At 63.8% G+C, this 15,262-nt stretch overlaps 1 protein-coding gene across 3 annotated transcripts in view; it reads left to right on the forward strand.

Annotated features, from left to right (window-relative positions):
• OSBPL5 (oxysterol binding protein like 5) overlaps positions 1-15,262 on the forward strand; it is a 53,958-nt gene that overhangs the window by 37,706 nt on the left and 990 nt on the right. For 2 of the 3 annotated variants that reach the window (XM_040639616.1, XM_040639618.1), the window contains 17 exons: positions 1-90; positions 1,078-1,281; positions 1,961-2,045; positions 3,762-3,933; positions 4,135-4,330; positions 5,368-5,552; positions 6,203-6,284; positions 7,615-7,713; positions 8,071-8,167; positions 8,888-8,986; positions 10,701-10,798; positions 11,269-11,358; positions 11,452-11,588; positions 11,991-12,176; positions 12,383-12,509; positions 13,520-13,679; positions 14,229-14,340. The exon at positions 1-90 is cut by the window's left edge and continues 21 nt beyond it. In XM_040639616.1, coding sequence (XP_040495550.1) covers positions 1-90; positions 1,078-1,281; positions 1,961-2,045; positions 3,762-3,933; positions 4,135-4,330; positions 5,368-5,552; positions 6,203-6,284; positions 7,615-7,713; positions 8,071-8,167; positions 8,888-8,986; positions 10,701-10,798; positions 11,269-11,358; positions 11,452-11,588; positions 11,991-12,176; positions 12,383-12,509; positions 13,520-13,679; positions 14,229-14,340 — 2,219 coding nt within the window. Of the gene's footprint in view, positions 91-1,077; positions 1,282-1,960; positions 2,046-3,761; positions 3,934-4,134; positions 4,331-5,367; positions 5,553-6,202; positions 6,285-7,614; positions 7,714-8,070; positions 8,168-8,887; positions 8,987-10,700; positions 10,799-11,268; positions 11,359-11,451; positions 11,589-11,990; positions 12,177-12,382; positions 12,510-13,519; positions 13,680-14,228; positions 14,749-15,262 lie in introns of all 3 variants that reach the window. The other variant, XR_005837197.1, reaches the window with a different exon arrangement.

The raw sequence follows: 15,262 nt of genomic DNA on the forward strand, positions 1-15,262 counted from the left end.
AACTACCGGCAGGAGAAGAAGCGAGCCACAAGGCAGCTGTTCAGTGCCCTGACGGACCCCAGCGTGGTCATCATGGCTGACAGCCTCAAGGTAGGCGGGGCAGGCTGGTGTGGTGTCCCGGCCGTGGCCACCTCCACAGCCACTCAGGAGGCAGTTCGGCATGTTTGGGACTATGATCTGTGTCAGTCCTGCAGCGGCCCTAACATAGGACCACGGGCTGGGGGCTTCAAGATAGGAATCCCCTCCCTCCCAGTTCTGCAGCTCAGCACCTGAGATCAAGCTGGGGGCAGGGCCCCAGGCCCCCAGAGGCTCTAGAGGAGGACCCTCCCTGCTCCCCCAGCTTCTAGGGGCTCCAGGCTCCCCGGGCTGCTGGACGCACCCCTCCAGCCTCTGCCTTCCCGTGGCCCCTGTGTGTGTGTCCAAATGTCACCCCACTCAATGTGGCCCCATCTTCACCCCCTTAAATCTGCAGAGACCCCATATCCAGCTGAGGTGGGGGCCCTGGCCTGCAGATGGGGGTCCCAGGATGTGCGCGGAGCCCTGGGCTGGGGCAGAGAGGAGGGGAGGCTGCACTCTGGCTTCTCGGGTTGGGGTCAGAGGCCCGTGTTCAGACCTCACTGAGCCCCGGGGACTTGTCTCCACACCGTAGTGGTGGAGGGAGAGCTGCCGAATCCTGGGGTTGCCTCAGAGGGCCAACAGGACAGGCCTTTCCGCAGCTGGTCATCTGCCGAGGACCTGGGCCCTCGTGGCCGTCTGCCTGGGACCTGGGCTCCTTTTCTCCCCCCACAAAATTATGAATAAAAAGTGAGGTACGCAAGTGAGTGTTTCTTTGGAATGAGAAAAGAAATGACAAGTTCCACGAGTTACAGAGCTGACAACGGTCACTCTCTGGCTGGCTCCTCCCGGGACCCCAGGAGGGCCTCGACCCTGGCCTCGAAGCCTCCCTCTGTCGCTCTCACTTATGCTCTCCTCGTACAAGCTGGAGGAGGACTCTGCCCGCCGCCCAGCGCCGCCCCCCCAAACTGTCCAGGTGCCCCCGGGGTGTGGGCCTCCCCGACAGCGGCGCCCTCCCCGCAGATCCGGGGGACCCTGAAGAGCTGGACCAAACTGTGGTGTGTGCTGAAGCCGGGGGTGCTGCTCATCTACAAGACGCCCAAGGTGGGCCAGTGGGTGGGCACGGTCCTGCTGCACTGCTGCGAGCTCATCGAGCGGCCCTCCAAGAAGGACGGCTTCTGCTTCAAGCTCTTCCACCCGCTGGACCAGTCCGTCTGGGCCGTGAAGGTACGTGGTGGCGGGGCAGGAGTGGGGCCTGGCGGGACACCCCATGGGAGACAGGCACTGGGGGGCGGCCAGGAGGGGAATCTCCGGGTTCCCAATGGGCCCATCACCAGCCAGCGGCTGGGGGCCCTGGGGGGGCTCTCTGGGTGGCTGGGGATCAGATGTGGTCCCTGGCCCTCCAGGGGGAGTGCGCAGTGGGGCTGAGGAATGGGGCCGTGTGAGCAGCTGCTCCCAGCCCAGACTTCCCCGACCCAGCCTCCTAACTGGGAGCTGCCCAGCCCACGACCAACGGGGGTCAGGCTACCAGATGACATCCAGAATGTTCAGTTCCATTAGGATTTCAGACACACACCTAATAGTTCTTTTTTATATAAGTATGTCCCAATACTGCGTGGGCTATACTTCTGTACAAAGCTGTATTCTTGCTCTGAGATTTGAATTTGACTGGTTACCGTGAATGTGCGTGTGCTGAGTCTGGCCACCTCCAAACAGGGAGCTCAGAGCTGGAGAGCCGTGGACGGAGCCAGGCGCTCGTTCTCCTCTCTCGCTGCCGGCCGCCTGACCCCACCTGGGCACCTGCGGCCGTGTGTGTGTCAGTGTGGGTGTGCATGAGGCCACGTGACCTGTGTGTCCAGCTGTCCCTGGGTGTCCCTCCCAGGTGACACCAGGTCTGTCTCCCCAGGGCCCCAAGGGCGAGAGTGTGGGTTCCATCACGCAGCCCCTCCCCAGCAGCTACCTGATCTTCAGGGCCGCCTCTGAGTCAGACGGTGAGTCCCCACCTGCCTTGCAGGGCTCCCCGGTGACCCCGCGCGACATGGGCACCCCGGCTAACTTGCACACCAGGTGCCCGTGGCCGCTGTTCAGGCCCTCCCACTGCCCCCCGAGAAGGAGGCGGCCAGATGCCAAGGGACAAGACTGGGCCCGGGCCAGGCAGGCCTGCCACTCGACTCGCTCGTACCTCCCCGAGCCTCAGTTTCCCCAAAGTAAAACGTGAACAATAGTGCCCAGCTCCCCAGTTGTTAGGACAATCCCATGACCCGATTTAAAGTCGCCGGATCACAGCTCCTGTGCACCAAGCGCTCGCTGGGCACCACTGAATGGGTTGGTTCTATCCTTACCATCCACGTGTAACGCGTGACAAAACGGGCACCCCCCCACCTGCCGGCACGGAAGAGCCACGGCCTGGATGGGGATCCGAGTCTCCCCGACTCCCAGATGCAGCGCATGCTGTTGGAGCGCCCTCCGGTGGCTGCTCCGGGTAAATGCAGCTGCCTCCTTCCAGGCCTTCAGGGCCCAGAGCCCCCGGGGCTGGTGGCCCGCCTGCTGGTGCCACACCACCCCGTGGTGGACACATGCCACTTTCACACTCCGGAGGGACTGGTCACACTCTCACGGAGCCCGCAGTCTGGGGGGAGAGAAAAGCAGCTGTCAGACGAGGCCCATGGGGCTGAGGCATGAGCTGGGTCCCTGATGGACTGGGGGGCCATGAGCAGGAAGGAAGGGCCCACAGCCCCTGTGGGTATGAGGGTGGGCTTCCTGGAGGATGGGGAGAGGCCTTGGAATGGGCTTCAAAGGACGCAGAGCATTCAGGGTGTCTAGTCCTTCATGGCAACCACAAAGCATGCCCTGCTCTGCGGAGTCCTGCAGGGGCTGCTCCTGTCACCCCCTCCTCTGCCCCCACAAATGTTCAGCCCAGGCTGGGCCTGCAGCGAAACCCTCTAGAACTAGGGCCACCATCCCTGCAAACCCTTGCCTCCCCGTGCCAGGCCCCAGCCACGCTCCCCAGAAGAACACTTAATGGGGCAAATGCCCCTGTGAGTGGAAGGGCCATGTTAGTAATCACACCGGGACATCAGGGGGGCACCTTGGTGGACACGTGTCCCCACAGCTGCTAACACCCCCACCAAATGGAGGTGGTGCTGGTCGAACCCCCTGGCAGCCCTCACCAGGAACAGCAGGGATGGGAGGATTCGACCGACTCTGCCTCTGGGTCTGCCCACTGCCCTCCGGGTCCCTCCACTCTCCACCCTTTGGAGCTGCCTGTCTGAGGCCCTGGCCTGCCCTCCCTCCGGGACACCCCAGCCCACTCCCCAGCCTGCCATCCACCCTCTGGGCCTGTGCTCCAGGCCCGCGGGAGCCCCCTGTGCCCCCTGAGACCTGGTGGCAGGCAGTTCTCATGAGGTGGGGCCCTCCTCCCCAAATCCCTCGCAGAAGCTGCAGGTGTCTGGGTGGAATTCGGGCTCCGAGGCTCGCTAAGGTGTTACCTTGAGGGAGTGCCGTGAGCATCCCCGGAAGGGCATCTTCCTCCAGGCACGCGTCTCTCCCTGATCAGGGCTTGCCAGCTTAGGCCCCGTCCTTGTTCACGTCTGCGCACCACACACTGACGCCCGCGCACACCTAGGAGGAGGGGAAGGGACAGGGGTGTCTGGCAGAGGAGGGGCGCCCCCGGGCTTGGAGTGGGCTCACCCCGTGCTGCCCCACAGGCCGCTGCTGGCTGGACGCCCTGGAGCTGGCCCTGCGCTGCTCCAGCCTCCTGAGACTCAGCACGTGCAGGCAGGGCCGCGACGGGGAGCCCGGGTCCTCGCCGGACGCATCGCCCCCCTCGCTGTGTGGGCTGCCCGCTTCGGCTGCCATCCATGACCAGGACCTGTGCCCGTGAGCAGGGGTGCGGTGGGCAAGGGTTGGCCCCTCCCAGAAGCCCAGGTCTCCTGCCTGCCAGGGACCCCAGGACCTGGCTGTCACTGGGACTAACACGGGGGTGTCTCCTTGTATGTGGGCGGGGGGCCAAGCAACAAGGAGTCTGGCTCCTTCACTGCCCAGGGGTGGGGGCACCCACGACGCCATCTGCCCCTCCAGGCTGAACGGGTCCTCCCTGGAGAACGATGCTTTCTCAGACAAGTCGGAGAGAGAGAACGCAGAGGAGTCGGATAATGAGACCCAGGACCACAGTGGGAAGACCAACGAGAGCGGGAGCGCCCAGTCGGAGACCCTGGAGGGCCCCGTGCCAAGGGGGACCACGTACGTGGAGCAGGTCCACGAGGAGTTTGGGGAGGTGAGAGCCCGCCGCCCTGGAGAACCAGGTGTCGCCCTGTACTTCACCCACCTCCCCGAAGCGCTGGAGGCTACAGAGCCTGGCTGGCCCCCGGGGGGGGGGTGCTTGCAGCGCCCATGGGCTGGGGGAGCAGATGGGGACGGCCACAGCTTGGAGAGTGTGGGTGGGCTGTGAGGGCTTGGCTGAGAGTGTTGGGAAAACCCCTGGGGCAGTTCAGGCGGGCACTCCTGGCGTCCAGGTGAGGCCTTTAGAAGGCCAAGGGGTGGAGATAGAAGCCCCCGGGCCTACTGGGGGGAGCTGCTCTCGGGAGGCCTTGGTCCCAGGTAGCCATGGAGAAGGGCCAGGTGGGGGTTCAGGACACATGGGAGTTGGATGGACAGTTCAACTCTGACAGCACCGTGAGGCTGGCAGCTGGAGTAGGGACAGGACCGTGATGGGGGGAAATGATGCCCGCGAGGGTCCCTACAGAGGCTGAGCACAGACAAGGCTCGGCTCCACAGGGGAACCTGGGGAGGCCGGGCAGGAGACCTCAGGACAGGCAAGCCCACGCAGAGAGGCAGACAGCTTGTCAAAGGCAGCCCAGCAGGGTGGTGACAGATACTGATTTTTTCTCTGGGTGGCTACCGTCATGCCACAAACACAGACAGCTCTGAGTTCACATCCCACCTTGGCCGGCTGTGTGAACCTGGGCAAGTCAGCTGGCCCCTCTGTAAGGTGGGGTGCCCACAGTGCAGGTGCCCAGGGGCCATCGCAAGGAGTAAGTCTAGGGAGCAGGAAAGGGCGCACGGGCAGCCCGGACACTTCCTACCTCCTGGGCCCGAATCCAGCTCCAGCCCTCCTCCAGGAGCGGCCTAGGCCCATACGTGCCCCTCTGGCCAGGGGTCAGACAGGGCAAGACAGGCGTCTGGGCCACGGGGGCCAGGCCACAGAAGGGCGCCTCCTCCAGCCAGAGTCAGCCGCCGCTATCCCCCCCACCTCCGGCGGCTCCCAGCGGCAGCATGGAGCTGGGGGACCGACCGCAGCCCCTCTGCCAGCAGCTGGGCCAAGCGTCCCAGGTGGAGACCGTGTCGGAAGAGAACAAAAGTCTGATGTGGGTCCTGCTGAAGCAGCTGCGGCCAGGCATGGACCTGTCCCGCGTGGTGCTGCCCACGTTCATCCTTGAGCCCCGCTCCTTCCTCGACAAGCTCTCTGACTACTACTACCACGCCGACCTGCTGTCCAGGTGAGCGAGCAGGGGTGCCCCTTGCACCCATGTGCACCCACAGACCCCAGCCTCCCTCGGCCCCTGCCCCCCCCCCCGCACGGATGTTTCTGGAGGGGCCCCAGGGCCTCAGGCTAAGCTCAGTCCACGGTCCTGCCGGCTCAGCCTCCTAGTGGGCCCAGTCTGCAAGACCAGTCCCAGGAGGAGCTGGTCGAGAGGCAGGAGGGGGGGCAGCTGCGTGTCAGGTCAGGGCCCCCAGCCATCAAAGGTGAGTACAGGGCAGCCCCCAGCACTTTCTAGTGTCCTGAGTTCTGGGCCCTGACCTCAGTGCTCTCAAGCTGTACCTGCAGGCCATAGAGGCTGGAGAGAGAGCTGTAGGCTCAGGAGCCCGCACAGAGGAGCTGGGTAAGGGTAGGAACTCTCAGAGGCCTTCCTGGAGGCAGAGGCACCCTGCCAGGCCTGAGCCAGCAAAGCCCGGTGTGTCCCAGCACTCTGGTTAGATGGAAAACCTGGGTCCCTATGGGAGGGGGAGAAACTCCCCACTGACCTGGGGCTGGGCAGGACAGGAGGCGCCCAGGTGACCAGTGGGTGGAGGGCGGAATGGAAGGCGGACTGGGAAGAAGGTGGCCGGGGACCGGCCTGGAGTGAGGGGTTCTCCTGTGCTGTCCCAGGGCTGCTCTGGAGGGGGACGCCTATAGCCGCATCAAGCTGGTGCTGCAGTGGTACCTGTCTGGTTTCTACAAGAAACCCAAGGTAAGAGGGGAGGCCCAGCACGTCGTCACCCCCCTGCCCAGCCCCGTATCTCCCTGCCCCTCGGAGAGCCTGGGGCCACCCCGACCCCACATGGCCTGGAAGGACCCTGATGGTCCCCGCTGTGGCCCCCGGTCCTCAGAGATGGGGGCAGCACCCTGACCGACCACCCAGGGACCCGCTAGCCAGGCCAGGCCCACAGGGGTGGTCCTGGTTCCCTGCAGGGCCCAAGGGGGACCTCCACACCTCTGAGAAACAGCGACCACACACCGTGGTGCTAGGAAAGGGGCTCTCAACCCTGCACCTCGAGGGGCCCCTGGGACCTGTGGTTTTCATGGTGTGGCTAGTAGTTATAGAAACCTTTTTGAGAACCTACAACTCAGGCTCTGCTGAGCAGAGGGTGCTGGGGGGTGGCTAGTGACAGGAGCAGCCTGCAGCCCCGCCCCTTCCCTGGCTGCCGTGGCGCCCTGGGGTTCCATGGAGCACAAGTGTGAAAGCATCATTCTGTTTCCACTTCACTGTGCACATGGGGAACTGAGGTCCAGGTGTGCGTGGGGGTGGGCAGGCGAGCGAGGGGCCCAGAGTCACATGGCAGGTCTGAGTGCAGATGTGGTTTACCAGGGCGGCCGCAGGCGTCCCTCCCAGGGCATCTGCAGGCACCGATCGATCGCTCATGGAGTCCCGTCTCCGGGGGAAACGCATGCGTACGTGCACGCGCGTGTGCACACACACACACACACAGCTGGACATGACACGTCTGGCGGGTGGCATGAAGGGGCGGCCAGCTGCTTCCAACCAGATTGGGGGGTCTGAGCCCCAGGAGGAGGGCTCTCCTGGATGAGAGCTTGCTCGCCCTGCAATGGGGATGAACTTGGGCCATTTGGGGATCAGAAAGGTGGTGAGCAGGGCTGAAGGGGAGGCAGGAAGGCGGAGAGCAGACCTGCGGGATTTGGGATTTTATCAAATGGGCAGTAGAAGCCACTGGGGGCCTTAAACGGGTTGTGCACCAGGTCTGTGCAAAGTCCAGGGACAGCACGACCTGGGGAGGGTCTCGGGTCCTCCTGGGAGCCAAGAACCGGATGGGACATCTCATAGACTGCCCCCCAGAATGTGAACCATGGGCAAAGCATGTTCTCCCCAGAGTACAAGTGAGGTGCGGCCCCCCCGGTGCTGGTGGCAAACGAGGCCCTCCCATCTAGAGACCACCTCCCTGTGGGTACCTGGGGGTGTGGGCTATGGCAGCCCCCCACATTGCCCCTCGGTCCACACCCCATCCCGCATGGGTCCGTGGCCCACCCGGTTCCTCACATGAGCTTTCCTTTTGTTGTTGCAGGGGATCAAGAAGCCCTACAACCCCGTCCTGGGGGAGACCTTCCGCTGCTGCTGGCCCCACCCCCAGACCAACAGCCACACTTTCTACATAGCAGAGCAGGCAAGGCCCCCGCCGCCCCCCGGCTGGATGCCAGGCTCCGCGGCGGGCAGTCTGAGCCCTGTGCACGTTGTGGGTGGTCCCCCATCCGCCCATCGGGATTCCCCCAGGAGAGGCAGGCACAGCACTGCTACCGCAGCAAGTGTCTCCTCGGGGGGGCGGGGGGCCATGCCTCCCGTTCCCCAGGGTGCTCTGCAGACACCGCCACCAGGCCCACGACTCAGTGTCTGCCTCCCTGGGCAGCAGGCGTGAGAGCGGGAAGGGCCGGAGGGACATGGTAGGGCGGGGGGGGGGGGCTTCTCACCAGGGAGCCGGACCCCCGTCTCCCCGGGCCAGTCCAGAGCGCCTCTCTGCCCGCAGGTGTCCCACCACCCTCCCGTGTCCGCCTTCCACGTCAGCAACCGCAGGGACGGCTTCTGCGTTAGCGGCAGCATCACCGCCAAGTCCCGGTTTTACGGTGAGGGGGGGCTCCCCGGGCTCTCCTGGGGCCTGGGGGAGATGCGGGGAGGACTGGGCCCCACAATTCGCCATGCAGTGGCGGGTTTATTTCCCTCCCCACCTCTCCGGGTCAGGGACCCGGAGTCAGGCAGAGCCGGGGGCCCCCACCCCTGAGCCGCAGGGGGCACCACTTGTGGGCAAGAACCTGCGTGAACAGGCACCGTCTGGAGCTGCGCTGCCCAGTGCGGCGCCACGAGCCACGCATGGCTCTTTAGATGGATCAAAAGGCAGGAAAATAAGACACCGCTGCTCTGTTGGCCGGCCACATCACATGTGCTGCGTGGCCATATGCGGTTAGTGGTCCCTGTGTCAGCACAGAGTGGAACAGTTCCATGGCCACAGAAGTTCCACGGGGGGTGTACCCCCTCTGGGGGGGTGACAATCAGAGGGGGTTTGCATGCAGCCGCCAGCCTGAGAAGCCCTCCCCGGGAGATGGGCCATGTGTGCCCTAGGCCGGGGGTGGGGGGGCGGCTTTCCCAGAATCTGAGTCTCGGGGAGGTGAAGTCACCCACAGGTTAGGTGGGAGGCCCAGCTGCCCCACAGTCACCCAGCTGGAGGGACCAGGGACGCTTTGCACCTGCTGCTAGAAGGGAGCTCAGACTGCGTGACTTAGGGGGTGGGCCCCCAGGTCCTGAAGGGTCCGTGTCCACTCACTGGTCCCACCGGCCCATCTCTGCAGGGAACTCGCTGTCAGCTCTGCTGGATGGCAGGGCCACGCTCACCTTCCTGAACCGGGCAGAGGACTATACCCTCACCATGCCCTACGCCCACTGCAAAGGTGAGAGGCCCCCCCGCCCCCCAGGAGGGCAGAGCCCCGGCTGGTGCCCTCAGCGGGACGTTGAGGGTTCCCCCTGGCTCTCTGATGACATTCTAGCCTGGAACGGAACTCGCCGCAGGTTGTCTAGCAAAATGTTTTCACCCGAGGGGCCCACTTCCTGTCACAGATTGCAAGGTAGATCCGCTTAAGAGTGGTTTTGTCATTGTTTCTAGAACTTTCCAGTAAAAGAAAGATAAGCACCTTTTTTTTTTTTAAAGATTAAAATGGATCCTGAGTTTACAGATTTCCAATCCGATTCAAAGTGTCGGGTGTCTGGTAGCTGAACTGCCTCCCACACCCCCACCCCCGCCTCGGGAAAGCCCCTTTGTAAACAATACCGCTCTGGGCTGTGGTTACTCTCCCTAACCCACTTCACACACACCAGAGTGACACTAACTAGCCCTCCCCCCAAGAGAGCCACGGCTGAAAACAGCCCCGGTTTCCTTTTGGGGACTGCTTCGTCCTGAGCATGCCCCACTGGGATTTGTAAAGTCAGCAGGAGTGATTCCCCTCCACTGTCACACCACCAGGCAGACACCCGCTTCCCTTGCGTTGCATTTTCCTTTTGCTCCCTAGCAATTGCTTTTGTAATTTCATTTCATAGATAATTATGGAAATGCAGTATTTACCTGGATCCAAAGGTCGAAACCACAAAAGCAGGTGTAGTCAGAGAAGGCTGGCATCTCTCTCTCTCTCTCTCTCTCTCTCTCTCTCTCTCTCTTGGGATCCGCCCCCAGTGGAGAGTCAGGCGTACCCCCTGCCCCCCAGCTGCCTCTCCCACTCACGACTCCCAGGGCAAGCCGCACGCAGGAGCACGGGGCTGCCATCCTGCGCACTGGCGGGATTTGGGGGCGTTCCCAGCCCTTCTGAGGTTTCCCTTGGCTTGTCTGTCTTTTTCTTTTCATTTTATCCCACACGTCCAAGTGTTTTATGATATACACAGCTCTTCTCTTTAATTAGATTAAGTCCTCCGCATGGCAAGAAACAGAAGACTCGTTCTTTCTTTCATTAATTAAAAAATATATGTATTGGGGCACCTGGGTGGCTCAGTCGGTTAAGCGTCTGCCTTTAGCTCAGGTCACGATCCTGGGGTCCTGGGATCAAGCTCCATGTTGGGCTCCCTGCTCAGCGGGGAGCCTGCTTCTCCTTCTGCCTGCAGCTCCCCCGGCTTGTGTGCTCTCGCTCGCTCGCTCTCTAATAAATAGATGAGTGTACTCTTTTATACACACACACACACAGTGTACGTATTAGTTTAAACAAACAGGCTGGGCCGGTCCTGGGCCCAGCAGTGAGTGGGGAAGACAGAGGAGCCCATATTGGGCCCGACCTGCAGAGCAAATGACAAAGGGTGATGAGCGTCTCATGGGGGCGGTGGGGCCCCTGGGAGCCTGGAAAGGGTGTCCGGGAGGAAGGAACCCACTAAGGGCGGGACATTCCCTGGACAGAGCAACTCTGAGGAGTAGAGGTCCTGGGGGCAGAGATCCCATCCCCTGGTGGCAGAGGGTCACTGAGGAACCAGGTGTGGCCCTGCCCCCCACCAGCTCCTCTCCATCCCAGAGACTCTGCCCCCGGGGGCTCCTGTGCCTCCCCCAGGGTCCGACACTGGCCCCCTCGGTGGGTCAGCGTTGCTGGGTGGGGACGCGGTGCCAGGACTGAGCAGGGGACCGTGTTTCAGGGATCCTGTATGGCTCTATGACCATGGAGCTGGGCGGTAGAGTGACCATCGAGTGTGAGAAGACCAACTTCCAAGCGGAGCTGGAATTCAAGCTCAAGGTAGTGCTGGCTGCAGCACCCTCAGCCACCGGAAGCCTTGAGGGGAGTAGGCTCGGGCCAAGGAGGAGCCCCCTCCGCACCCCAGGGATGGTTTCCGGAGCAGATGCACTCAGGAGGGGGCAGCTCTTGGCATCTCCGTAGCATAGCCAGGGCCCAGAGAGAGGAAGGGGCTCCTGTAGGCCACACAGCGGAGCCAGGACAGGCCCAGACCCCTTCCCCGCCATGGGGCGCACAAGCCCCCGGTAGGACCCCAGTAGGCCTCCTGCATCCTTGAGCTCAAGCTGAGGCATTGGGCGACTGTGGCAACCTCCAGCTTTGGGTCCCATCCTAGCTGGGCTCCCACGTCCCGGGGGCTGAGAGCTGGCACCCTTGTGAGAAAGGGGCCTCCTCCTCCCTGGCTCACTGAGGGCCGTCAGAGTCCTGGGGAGGCTGCTGCCCCCTTACCAGCCCATCTTGGGGTGTCCCCACAGCCTTTCTTCGGGGGCAGCACCAGCATCAACCAGATCTCGGGGAAGATCACATCAGGAGAGGAGGTCCTGGCGCGTCTCACTGGGCACTGGGTAAGAGGCTGCCATCCGGGACAGGCGGGCCCGCGGGCACGGGGACAGACGCGGGGCCAACACCTCTGACCCTGCCTGGGTCGTCTGGGGCAGGACCGAGAAGTGTTCATCAAGGAGGAGGGCCGAGGAAGCACGGAGCTCTTCTGGAACCCGAGCAGGGAGGTCCGCGGGCAGAGGCTGAAGCGGCACACCGTGCTGTTAGAGGAGCAGACGGAGCTGGAGTCGGAGAGGTGAGGCCTGCCGGTGCCCGTGGGACCCCCAGACCCAGGCCTGGCGTGGCTGGGCAGGGTTTCCACGTGGCGAGCGTGTCCCGGGATGTCCCTGGCAGGGAGGGGGGACCAGAGGGGACCCCCTATGACAGCCGACGTGTCCCGCTGGGGCAGCTGACGGAGGAGTGAGGCCTGGGGTCTCCACAGGGAGTACCCTGCCCACGGCAAGTATGAGTTCAGGGTCGGAGAGAACCCCCTCACGGTAAATCACTAGCGCTCTAAGACACACAGGTTCCCCAAGAGATAGTGAGCTCCCTGTCCCTGGAGGCAACCAAGTGGAGGTTGCTCTCTAAGCCTCCCATTCCAGGGCCCAGGAGTGGGACCATCCAGGTCACCCACTCAGAGCATGTGCCCCGCTCCCAGGCTCTGGCAGCACGTCTCCAGGGCCATTGGCGAGGGTGACCAGCACAAGGCCACACAGGAGAAGTTTTCACTGGAGGAGGCACAGCGGCAGCGGACCCGCGAGCGCCAGCAGAACCTCATGCCCTGGAAACCACAGCTGTTCCAGCTGGACCCCACCACCCAGGAGTGGCGTTACCGGCATGAGGAGTGAGTGCAGCAGGGGGTGGGCCGACTGCCCCCAGGGGGGCTCCTCCCCTGGAGGGGTGATTGGCGGGGAGGTTCCTGTAGGGGCTCCACTGGCCGGCCCCTGCAGTAGGTCCTCTCTGGGGGCTCTGGCCATGGCTGGGCCGAGAGGGGGCCACCTCCCCACAAGGGCCACTGCCCTGCCAACGGATGTCCTCTGAACCCTCCAGCCGTAGCCCCTGGGACCCTCTGAAGGACATCGCCCAGTTTGAGCAAGACGGGGTCTTGCACACCGTGCGGCGGGAGACCATGGCCCACCAGACCACCTTCCTGGGCAGCCCGGGGCCTAGGCACCAGGTCAGCTCCTCCCGGGTCCCTACCTGGGCTCGACCTCAGCAGCAGGAGGGGACTGTCAGGCTGTAGGTGTGGCTGCCTCCCCCACCCTCACGCTTCCTGCCTGCCCCTCCCCCTTTGATACCCCCCCCACTCACCCCCTCCCAGCGGGGCCTCCTCTGGTTCCCCTCATCCCCTGTCCTGCCCTGCCCAGCATGGCACCCGAGGTGCCTGGATTTGCAAGAGGCTGCGTGCACGGGGCGCCATGAAGGGGTGCGCTTTGCAGGGGGGCTGTGTGCACAGGGCATCCGGGGTGCGGGATGCCGTGCAGGGGTGTGCTGGCTCCTAGCCCTCTGCTCCCTGGAGCCGCCCTCCGTGACGCGAAGAGCACCCCATGCCAGTCTGCAGAGGAAGAAGCTGAGGCTCAGGGAGCTGGGGGCTTGCTCAGGCAGGAGAAGGAGGAGCCCACATTTGCAGGGATGCTGAGGAGAGGCAGGGAGGGAAAGTGGGGAGGCTCCAGGAGGCCTGTGCGAGGTCTCCTGAGACAGACCAGGGTGCAGCTTGTGAGGAAGCCTGGAGTGTCCCCCCCGGTGCCACGTGGGCAGAGGCCACCAGGGGACAGCCCCAAACCCCCGCGCATCGCAGGTTCTGTGTGCCCGCAGCTCCCTCCCCTGCACACGGCCAGAGGCCCGCCATCACACTCCCTCCCAGGTGCCCACCCGGATACCCCCCCAGGTCCCCCTCAGCCTCTCCAGTCAGCCACCCCTCAGCCACTCCTGTACTCTGGGGAATTACCAGAGGTCAGCCAATCCCGGAGGTCCCGCTGGAGTGGTCCCCTAGGCACTGGGGGCGGCCTAGTGGTCAGCTCACAGAGTGGGCCGGGACCAGCTGTCACGGCCCCCGAGTCAGAACCATCCACAGCCTCGTCCTCTAGAGCCACCCTGTCCTCGAGGCTGGCACATCCCTGTCCCCACGGGCACAGCTGCGGTGGCCCTGGGTGTGCCCCCAGCTGCAGTGGTTCCATCTCTCTCCAGGGCCCTGGCCCAGACCGGCGGCACCGCAAGGCCAGCGACCAGCCCTCTGGCCACAGCCAGGTCACCGAAAGCAGCTCCACACCCGAGTCCTGCCCAGAGCTCTCAGATGAGGAGGACGAGGATGAGGACGAGGAGGAGGAGGATGGTGACTTTATTCCCGGTGAGCCCCCCGGGCCGGCTACTCTGCAGGGTGGGGAAGAGTCAGAGAAGCGCCTTCCCTGGGCAGGTGTGTGGCCCACCTTGACCATCCTCCCAGGGTCCTCCAGCTGGCCTCCCTGAGCCCAGGGGCAGACCAGGTCCCCAGCCCTGCACTCAGAGGGTGCGGCGCCCCCTTTGCCTGGCAGGGGCAGTGTGAGGGGCAGGGCCAGACAGTACCTGTCTGTGTATGACCCTCTGATTTTGCCTCCCATTGCCCTTACGGGCATGCCTGCTGCTCCCGGACTTTGTCCCCGTCTCTATAGTGTGTGAACTGCGCCTTGCCATTTCTGTCTCCCAGGGCTTATTAGAGGCCAGCTGAGCTTGGGGGTTCCCTCCATGCCTGCCCCTAGACTTCCCGTGTTATTAGCTTCACCTGAAGGCTCGCGAGAGGTGGGGCAGGGGCCCGAGCCAGGCGCAACGCCGGGACCCCGCATGCCAGCTCCCTGGACATGCCAGCTCGTCTGATTCTCTCTCCATCCCCTGTCCTCTGGGTCCCGTGACTGGTGGCCAGATGTCCCAGGCAGCGAGAGCCCGTGCCCTCGGTGTGGGAAGGAGGCACGGCGACTGCAGGCACTTCACGAGGCCATCCTGTCAATTCGGGAGGCCCAGCAGGAGCTGCACAGGTAAGCCTCGCTTGAGGCCGGGGCACCACGGAGGCCAGGGAGGCCGTGCTTCTGGAATGTCATTCAGAGCTAGAACCCGGAGGGTCTGCAGAGGGTCTGGTGGCATGAGGACAGGAGGAAGGCGCCCAGCTCTGCCCTGGGCAGGCCAGATGGGGGGAGGGGGGAGTTGGGGGTGCCACGCTGTAGAGGGTCCTGCTTGAACGGGATGAGCCGGTGGTGGTTGGGAGCTCCTGAGCTCTGTGCAAGAACACGGTGGCCAAAGGCCCGGAAGTCCAGGCATGGGCTGGAGGAGCCACGGGTGAGTCAAAGTGAGTCAGCCCCCTGGTACCACGGAGGAGGCTGGCCGTGAAGCAGAGAGCCGGAGGAGCCAGACGCTTCAGCAGACACACAGTGCTACCAGAATCCAGGGTGAGGGTACGAGTGTCCTGGGTGGCCGTAAGATAGTTCACAGATGGGGGTCCGGAGGCCGACGCCCAAGATGCAGGCGTGGGCAGGGCCGGATTCTCCCAAGGCCTCTTCTCCTTGGGTGTGTGGACAGCCGTGCTCTCCCTGGGTCCTCATGGGGTCGTCCACCCGTGCGTGTCTGTGTCCTGATCCCCTCTCCAAGGACCCCGGTCGCACTAGATTAGAGCCCACTCCCATGACCTCGTTTTAACTGAATCGCTTCATGAAAGATCCCGTCTCCAAATAGAGTCACATCTGAGGTACTGGGGGTCAGGACGCCAACATGGGCCTTTTGGGGCTCAGCCCGTTGTAGCAAGAGTAGAAAAGAGGCTGCAAGAGGCCCAGCTACCCCAGCCGTGAACCCCTTTCCCTGGAATCTGTTCCGTGAGGCCCCTGCATGAGCTGTCCATTGAAGGTAGGGATGCATGCCCTGTGTGGGCCCAGCCTGGCTCAGCCGCCGTCCTCCCCTGTCCTTGCA

This window comes from Ursus maritimus, unplaced genomic scaffold (assembly GCF_017311325.1).
Source record: "Ursus maritimus isolate PB19 unplaced genomic scaffold, ASM1731132v1 scaffold_23, whole genome shotgun sequence".
Taxonomy (NCBI): Eukaryota; Metazoa; Chordata; class Mammalia; order Carnivora; family Ursidae; genus Ursus; species Ursus maritimus.